At 43.1% G+C, this 10,166-nt stretch overlaps 1 protein-coding gene across 1 annotated transcript; it reads left to right on the forward strand.

Moving 5' to 3' along the window:
- The first annotated feature begins 1,571 nt into the window (after nt 1–1,571).
- On the forward strand, nt 1,572–9,696 carry LOC308293914 (uncharacterized protein). The gene is made up of 6 exons (XM_080736575.1): nt 1,572–1,613; nt 5,106–5,237; nt 6,377–6,475; nt 7,319–7,429; nt 8,107–8,205; nt 8,810–9,696. The coding sequence occupies exons 2-6, from the start codon at nt 5,174–5,176 to the stop codon at nt 9,487–9,489; spliced, it is 1,053 nt and encodes a 350-aa protein (XP_080592701.1). The 5' UTR covers nt 1,572–1,613; nt 5,106–5,173; the 3' UTR covers nt 9,490–9,696.
- The last annotated feature ends 470 nt before the right edge of the window (nt 9,697–10,166 follow it).

Raw genomic sequence — 10,166 nt, forward strand, 5'->3', positions numbered from 1 at the left:
GCATTGCGTCCATATGTACGTGAATAAAAAACTTAAAAATAAAAGAAATGCAGCTTTAGTCCATGCATGAGTTAAATAAAATAAAAAAAAATATTTTGTAATTTGCCATTAACCCTAAGGGGCCGGTCAGAGTGAACCAAAGGGCCGCGGTCACCAGCCTCTTCGCCCATAACATTTTCGCCACAACACATTTGGTCTTTTCGCGTGGCACTTTCGCCGTGGAGGAGAGACTTTTCACCAGGCCTGTCTGGTCGATTCACCGCTGTTGAAGAGCCATTTCGCCTACCCTCAATAACATTTTCGCCACAACACATTTGGTCTTTTCGCGTGGCACTTTCGCCGTGGAGGAGAGACTTTTCACCAGGCCTGTCTGGTCGATTCACCGCTGTTGAAGAGCCATTTCGCCTACCCTCAGACTGTCCATGTTTGCATGCCAGTGGTGTTACCTGTCAAACAACAGTGACGGCTATCCTATGCACTGCCACTCCATAGAAATCACATTAATACAGATAGAAGTTAGAACTATTGGAATCATTAGGGCTTTTGCACCGCATGGTGACAGGAGATGTAGATTCGTAACAACAATGTTTGTTTGAATGAAGTAACCACTGAGCTAAGCCAGCGCGTCAGTCTTGCAGGAAAATACACTTTATATACTTAAGTTGTCAGAGTTGTAAATAGCCTATCCATTCACTAATTGGTGTGCGCGTAACCTCCGTCCTAACGTTATGCTAAATAATTATTAAACACGTGTAGAAGTGTGTTAGTTTGTTATTTGCTGAAATTATTACACTGGAACAAACTATCTCCATAGGAACGTGTATTATTATTACCTCTGCTTTGCCACAAGATGACGCACTTTCCTAACATACGTCTCATTAAATTAATGCCCACAATAAACAAAGCCTTATTTTGTACGCAAACTGTTTATGCAATTTATGCAAATGTGATGTAGGCTAATTAAAGGTAGTTGCAATTTGCTTAATATCATGTAGCTGGCCTACAGTATTATGTACCGAGATCATTTGATACAGTAATAAATATGTAAACAATAATAACATAATAATCAGATTTATATAGTGCTTTACCCAAAGTCGCTTTACATAAACAAGACAACGTGAATGATTCCATTAGATTAGACACTCTCTCTCTCTCTCAAGCTGATCTACAGGTTGTTGTTTTTGCAATAATAACAATTAAAAACAAAATGTAGAAAACAATAAAATTAAATAAAATAAAAATAAAGGGACCCATACAAATGTGTCCGCGACCCACAAATGGGTCCCGACCCAGTGTTTGGGAACCAGTGCAGCAGAGGCGTCAATTGGGTATGGCAACTTGGCAAGCTATGGCAGCTGCCATACCTTGGCTACAGGGGGGAAATAATAAAATGTACTGTAATCGTGCCTGTTGCTAAGGTATGACTGGTGTCTTGCACGCACGCGAGGGCGCACGCCGCGCGCGTGCAATACTCCAGTCATGTTGCCATACCTTAGCTTTTTCTGAACTGACACCGCTGCAGTGCAGTGCAAGCCTGGTGGGCGAGGTTAGTGCAATAGAGAACAGTCACGACAGCAGCTGTTGTTGAACGTTCTCATTATTCCAGGATTCAGGTAACAGAAACAGTCAGATTCCTCTTCTTTCTGCTTGTTGTTTTCACTTGTTACTATGTCACTACATAACAACGTTTAGGCCTATATTGTGGCTCACACAATAGTATAAGATAACTATAGTTATCTTATACTATCTAGTTATAACTACTTTGGGAGATAATGTGTTAGCATAGCTGCTTACGCTAGTCCTAGCAAGAAATAGATATATGGCCGTCTTGAATCCAAGGCTTGTTGTTGTTGGTCTGGTGTGTGTGTGTGTGTGTGTGTGTGTGTGTGTGTGTGTGTGTGTGTGTGTGTGTGTGCGTGTGCGTGTGTGTGTTTGTCTATTTATACTTATGGGGACTAAACGCATGTTCACACAGTCACCTGCAGGGGACCTCTGACAGTGTGGGTTGTGGGGACAAAATAGTACGGTTAGGGGTTAGGTTTAGGGATAGGGGTTAGGGTAAGGCCACAGGACTTGCATAACTATGAATGGAAGTCTATGTGATGTCCCAACAAGTGGTGTAAATAGTGTGTGTGTGTGTGTGTGTGTGTGTGTGTGTGTGTGTGTGTGTGTGTGTGTGTGTGTGTGTGTGTGTGTGTGTGTGTGTGTGTGTGAGAAACTGTGTACATGGCTCAGTCAGCCAGTGTTATTTGCCTGCTGTGCTGAATCAACGCTGAACAAGCTCACAACGCCTCGCGTTAGCTTATAGATTGGCTATTTTCACGATTTCTGCCTCTGATGTTTGACAATTTGGTTAATGTTTCATTTGTCATTTTAGAGGTATTAAAAAGTCACTTAAAAATGTGCAGATACCCTCTATACCGGGGGCGGGCAATACTCTTTTCCATGGGGCCACATGAACAACAGAAATTATTGTGGAGGGTCGTAAAAAGGCAGTGCTCCCCGCAAACAAAACACACAGCTTTACCTCCGACTTCAGTAAATAAATACTTAGCAGTCCAATTTTTGTTGAAAACACGCCATTCAGCATTGACTTTTATTTTGCCACTTTAGCCATTTTTGATTGGTAAGGTAAGGCAGGTCGTCTTGACTTGTGACCAGTCTGACCACCTGCTTGTTATTGAGACATCCAATGATCACACACACGTGCTGATGTATGCATTGCGTCCATATGTACGTGAATAAAAAACTTAAAAATAAAAGAAATGCAGCTTTAGTCCATGCATGAGTTAAATAAAATAAAAAAAAATATTTTGTAATTTGCCATTAACCCTAAGGGGCCGGTCAGAGTGAACCAAAGGGCCGCGGTCACCAGCCTCTTCGCCCATAACATTTTCGCCACAACACATTTGGTCTTTTCGCGTGGCACTTTCGCCGTGGAGGAGAGACTTTTCACCAGGCCTGTCTGGTCGATTCACCGCTGTTGAAGAGCCATTTCGCCTACCCTCAATAACATTTTCGCCACAACACATTTGGTCTTTTCGCGTGGCACTTTCGCCGTGGAGGAGAGACTTTTCACCAGGCCTGTCTGGTCGATTCACCGCTGTTGAAGAGCCATTTCGCCTACCCTCAGACTGTCCATGTTTGCATGCCAGTGGTGTTACCTGTCAAACAACAGTGACGGCTATCCTATGCACTGCCACTCCATAGAAATCACATTAATACAGATAGAAGTTAGAACTATTGGAATCATTAGGGCTTTGCACAGGGCAGTCCACAGCCCGGTCCTCCTAAAGCACAATGTTATTTCTCTCTGATGCGTCCACTCTTTGAGGCGCATGCAGCGCACAGACTGGGCAGCTAAGAGCGCCAGTGGCGTCAGTTCAGAAAAAGCTAAGGTATGGCAACATGACTGGTACCAGTCATGTTGCCATACCTTAGCAACAGGCACGATGAAAAGTACATTTTATTATGTCCCCCTGTAGCCAAGGTATGGCAGCTGCCATAGCTTGCCATACCCAATTGACGCCTCTGCAGAGCGCACCACTCACTCGCGTTGATACAGGCAGCAAAGACGGAACAGACGGTCCTACTGTCCCTGTCAGTCACGGTTTATTTAGTGTCGGCACTCCTTCGCTTAAGCCTACATCAATCCCAAATCCATTTTGCCTGGTTTAAAATGTTAAGTCGAGTGTAATGATGACACGCGATGCAGCGCACTGGCCGGGCTGCCACATGTCTGTCTGTGTGTCAGACAGGTAGACAGACAGACAGACATAATTTGGCATAGAGCAGAGGAGAGCGCACCAGAACCAGACACAGAAAGTTTATGTTTGCGGGGTTGATCTGCGCGCCTTCCTCCAGAACAATTTTGCTGCATATCCTATCTATATTTTACAAACCTTTTTCACCATAAAGCATAGCAGCAGTAGGCCTATGATAATATTCAAAATCAAATGCTATGATGTATATCATTCGGGACATCATGACTCATGACCTATTTGCACAGTGCACGTATCAATTAATTAATTATTATTTGGACGCACCTGATTCCAAAGCTCTAATCTGTATGTCTACGCTCAATTCTGCTGTCAGACTGTCCATGTTTGCATATTATCCCTTTGTCATTTAAATATTATATTGATTGTGACAGGTGTTACCTGTCAAACGGTGACCATTACACACGGCTATGCACTCCATAGTAATCACATCAATACAGATAGTTGCAATGCATTGCACTATGCAAGTGCAATGCATATTTTAACTGGGGACCCCCCCCCCCCCCACCCTGACAAGCATTAAGAGTTGAGGCATACATTCTGTATAACATGGTTCTATTGTGAAAATAGCAGATCTACATGCTCACAACACCTTGCAATGTGAGCATGTAGATCGGCTATTCAATTAATTAGAGAGAGAGAGAGAGAGAGAGAGAGAGAGAGAGAGAGAGAGAGAGAGAGAGAGAGAGAGAGAGAGATGATTCCAATAGCTCTAATCTGTATTACTTTGATTTCTATGGAGTGCATAGGATAGTGTAATGGTCACCGACAGGCGACAGCAGACAGCAAGATGTATTTCTTTCAAGACTATTTCTGGCTGCTGATATAAAACAAACCCGTATTGAGTTTTAATTCCCATCGCAAGCAATCATGATACAACCTGGGCGGATGGATGTGGACGGTATGACAAGTGTGTCTGCGTGCGCGCGCGTGTGCATGTATGTGTGTGAGTGAGAGAGAGAGGGGGAGGGAGGGAGAGAGAGAGGGGGAGGGAGGGAGAGATGGAGAGAGAAAAAGAGAGAGAGATCTGTCGATCAGCAGCTGTCTTTCTCTCGGCCACGGGGGGGTCGGAGACACACACGTGATCCAACCGACCAATCACGTTTGCCGTTTCACCGAACCTGATTTCGGCGAGTGACAACATCTCGATTTTCAGAACTATTGTTCGGAGAAAAAGCATTCCAGAACTTTCGAGGAATTACATTTTATAGTTGAAAAGGACCTTTTGACCGAAAACGGCGGTTTCGGTCAAAGTATGGACAGGCCTTTAGACTTTTACTAAGGTAAAAACACATTGTAAGATGTTTCTTCTGGTGTTTTCCACAGGACACCACAGAGGTCCACGGTATCACAAGAGATTGCCTCCACAGAAGTTGTCAGAGGAACAGCGAGATATGGACCATGGATGTGCCGTGCTCGATCCGATGCTGAAACCTGTTGTAAAGTTGTACAGGATAGGTATATTCTGTTTATCGTTTGTTTTTAGTGGCTTCCACTGACTATTCTTCTGACCACACATAGGCTACGTCATGTCCTAGTATGAGCGAATAGGGCAAAGCGGATCATTGTCACATGATTCCCTTGTTTGGCTCGGAAAAAACTCGAATGTGTGTCTCAAATGATAGGATTGTTATTGGTAGAATCACGGAAAGTTTAGAATATATATTGGTCATCCCGTTTTCATTTTGCACAAGATTGGTGGTTGTTGCAATTACCTGCACTACAATAATTCCTCATATGTTGCGTTATGACAAAAAACAAAACAAAACAAAGAAAACATTAAATGTAACAAAGTGTACGTTCTGTAGTGCGATCCAGTGGTGAAAGGCTGTGTTGTTTTTCTTCCACCTGAATAAAACAATACCGGCTGAAATGTGTGTCGCAAAGAAATCTATAGCTGCATATTTTACATAGCATTCAGGGCACGGGGTTGCGCATAAATAAATGATTCAAGAAAAGTAGCACTTATAATGCAGGAGATAACCGCACACATTTACAGCGATGTTCATAATATAATCAGTGAAGGTGAATGCGTGAGAACTGTCAGGAAGCGTAGCGATTTTCTATTTATTTTAAATGAATAAAGCGAACCTATCACTGATCTGCAGCTACTCTAGTTAGGGGTATAATATAATAATAAACTGAATGCTTGATGATTAAATGTCCTTGAGCTTCATGTGATTACAGTCACATACTGAGGAGGTGTCTGTTCAGCCTCTTCCTAAAGGCATTTAAACTACTTGATGTCATGTCACCAACAACCGCAGGGGGAAGGCTTTTCCATGTAATGTGAAGCATGCGCTCCCTCTCCAGACCCGGTTTGGTCTGTGACTCTTTGGCCGCATGCACAAGCCGAGAATGCACCGCCAAGCAGAATGTCTGCGGAACACTCCAGATTAAACCAAGGTCTCATGGTGCAGAGATCAACATTATCATGAAATTGAGAAAAGAAAACAGCCAGCACACAATAAATGTTGTTGTTGTTACCAGCACAAGCCCGCTGGCCATGCTTGTTACATACTCCATCGACCCTCATCATTGACAACTCAAATTCCTTTTCCAAATTCCAAAGTCATTTTTCTACTCCTTCATTCCAGACCAGTGCATGGAGTCCATCCTGCAGGTGAAGATGAACTCTCCATCTCCAGACTGGACTGTTTCTATTAAACAGGAACCTGAAGAACACCTGGACCTCAGTACGTTTCATTCTCTCTCTCTCTCTCTCTCTCTCTCTCTCTCTCTCTCTCTCTCTCTCTCTCTCTCTCTCTCTCTCTCTCTCTCTCTCTCAGTTCTGTTGTAGGGCCGCCACTGTATGAATGTTTCGGTATGATTATTACAGAAATGATATCGCGAACAAGTATGTTAACATTACAGGTAGTGCAGTCAAAGGTTATGCAAAAAGCACAACACGAAGAACTGAGGTCTTGTTTGCATTGTAGTCCATTGTACTACTACAGTAATAATACATAATACAATACCATACATGTAGGTAAAAAACCCAGTAGCATCAAAGGGTATATTTACAGAGAACACATAGAGGGGCAGAGGATGCCTGCAGGCGCATCGGTTTCAATGTAGCCTGACAGCACAACAAGCCTCCAAAAAAAAAGCCTCCAAAAAAGTACAAAAATAAATATAAAAAAAAAAAAAAGAAAGTTTGAGTTTGGTTAGGGATGATAATGGTAAATTGTACATTCATATAGTGCCGTTATCCCAAGGCACTTTACCGAGATTGAATGCACATACACACACACACATTCATACACAGATGGCAGAGGAAACCATGCGAGGCACTAACCTGCTCACCGGGAGCAACTATGGGTTCAGATTCTTGCTCAAGGACTATTCGACACTAACTCTGGGGGAGCCCGGGATCAAACTGGGAACCCTTCGGGGAACCCTCTGTGTTCTAAGACGGCAACTCTACCCCTGAGCCACTGCCTCATGTAATGCAAATGTAATGTCATCTAGCTTTGATAAAGTCTGTCTACAACCCAAGTCAAATCAAAGTCCTTATTACAGTCCTTATTCCATTCCAGACCAGCCTTTGGAGTCCAGCCTGCAGGTGAAGATGAGTTCTCCAGTGCCAGTCAGGACGGCTTCTATTAAACAGGAACCTAAACAGGAAACCGAAGATGATGTGGACCTCAGTAAATGTCATTTCTCTTCCTGGGAATGTAGGGCTTTCTCTGTCTGGCTTTCTGGCTGTAATTCTCAATAGCTTGAAATCCCCATTGATGGATGTCATAGGTAGGTTTTGGAACTGTACACAGCATAGACATAGAAAGGTAGACGCCTCCTTCGGCTTTGGGGCGCCTGTAAAAAAAGAATCCAGGAGGAATTCAGAAGCACGCTTCTGCGTGCATCACAGAAACTGAAGTTCGCTTGGCCAATCAGAGGCAGGTGGGGGTGGGTCTTTTCGAACGCAGCCCTCAAGAACAGCTGAGCTGCGCATGATCAGGGACGCTTGCTCTGGCAATGTAAACATTCCAATAAAGCTCCTTTTGAATTGACCACTTCCGCCTGGACTTTTTTACAGGTCGCTCCAATGAACTGCAGCGGCCAATGCGGTATCTAGCTTTCTTTATCTATAGTACACATCCCACCCTTGAGGCACAGTGAGTAGACGTGGTATGTCAAAACGAAATTAGTGAGGACACATTACACGAAGGTCAGGTTGGAAATAAGTGAAGACTTAATTCCTTTTTTCAATATCACACATTTTCAACTTGAATGCCTTTATTCTGGTGTGGTGAACCTTCATGTACAACTCATGTCAAATCATAGTCCTCATCATGAAAGTCCTTCTTCCATTCCTTCATTCCAGACCAATGTGTGGAGTCCAGCCTGCAGGTGAAGATGAGCTCTCCATCTCCAGACTGGACGGTTCCTATTAAAGAGGAACCTGAAGAACCCCTGGAACTCAGTAAGTTTCATTCTCTTTCTCTTTCTTTTATTCACTTCTGCCACTGTATTAATGTTTCCATATGATTAATATGGGAAAAGAAATATCACGATATCTTTACATATGTTAGTGGCACCGTCACCAGTGTCCAGGGATAACGGTGATAAGGCTATCGATGCATCATTTGTATATGATTTGCACAAGCCGAGAAAAAGTGCCATGAACCCTAGCGTCCCTGTTCTGGGCATGCCATAATAGAGGGTATGCGCGTGACATCATCATCATACCCGGAAGTTGTGCGGGAATGCCTACTGAGTGGCAAAAAAACTACTTTCTGACAGCCCATGCATCCAAACAGAAAAGTCCTATCTGATTGCATTAAACAACATTAAACTCACTTTGTCACTCACTTTTTCACTTTATGCATGGGCAAACCCTCTATAGACAAACATTCAGCAAAAATAGGTGAACATGAAAAACTGTGAACTGAATTTTTGTTTAGAGGGATTCAGTGAAAAAAAATGATTTAGTTGTGTGATTTTCTTTTAGACTTAATGCATGGTTAGTTTGCAATAGAAAACAGCTTGCCTGCTATTTCAACATCTCACATTATTCTCCTTCCCAGATAACTTCACTGCACAACTACCAGTGAAGAAAAACGCATACTGTGACCTGTGTGGGAATAGGTTCAGCACTCCCAGTGCACTGAAACTTCACCAGAGAATTCATACAGGAGAGAAGCCCTACCATTGTGACCAGTGTGGACAAAGTTTCAGTCGTTTAAAGACCTTAACAGCACACCACCGAATTCACACTGGAGAGAAGCGGTATCCCTGTGACCAATGTGGGAAAAGTTTCACTCTTGCCCATAACTTAGAGAGACACAGCAGGATTCATACTGGAGAAAAGCCCTATCACTGTGAACAATGTGGGAAAAGCTTCACTGGTGCCCAGAACTTACAGAGACACGTCAGAATTCACACCGGAGAAAAGCCCCATCACTGTGACCAATGTGGAAAATGTTTCAGCATTGCCCAGAACTTGGAGAGACATTACAAAATCCATACAGGAGAGAAGCCCTTTAGTTGTGAATTGTGTGAGATGCGTTTTAGAGAGCATAAGAATTTAAAATTTCATCTGCGAACCCATACAGGAGAGATGCCCTTTCACTGCAATGAATGTGAAAAGGGCTTTAATACTTTAGGTTTTTTGGAACATCATCAGAGAGTTCACACTGGAGAAAAACCAACCAAACAGGAGGGACCTAACAGCTATGATCCTTACCACATGATCTTGCTTATGTAGGTTAACGGTATAGTTCATCCCCAAAATGACTTTTTTTTCGATTTTTTTCTATCGATTACCCGCCCCATGGAAAAGTCATTTGGACAATAATTTGATACATTTGCCCCCATTGATTTCGGATGGAGACTCAAATGCATTTGTAATTCAGTGCTATGACTTAGTCTTAGGCCATTCGTTTAAGGTGACAATATTCTACTTGTGAGAACATTAAGGTCCTCACAAGTATATTAATACAATATATCTTCTGTGACACACACACACACACACACACACACACACACACACACACACACACACACACACACACACACACACACACACACACACACAGTGTGTCAGAAAGATCAATGCTTTGATTTACCATGTAGGCCAGTGGTTGTCAAAGTGTGGTCCGGGGACTCCCAGGGGTCCCTGAGGAGGTTCCAGGGGGTCCTCCAGTAAGATGAGTTAATACAGCATTAATCACAATCAGTTTAACCACTTTAACTCTTTTATACTAAACATAGCAGATCTACAAGCAGATCTGCGGAAATCTTAAATTGTGTAATATCTTTGACACATTTTAACATGTATGGGGGTCCCTGGTACAACATATCTTCAGATGGGGGCCCCTGGTACAACATATCTTCAGATGGGGGCCCCTGGTACAACATATCTTCAGATGGGGGTCCCTGGTC

This window comes from Nannobrachium achirus (genome assembly GCF_963921795.1).
Source record: "Nannobrachium achirus genome assembly, chromosome: 11".
NCBI lineage: Eukaryota > Metazoa > Chordata > Actinopteri > Myctophiformes > Myctophidae > Nannobrachium > Nannobrachium achirus.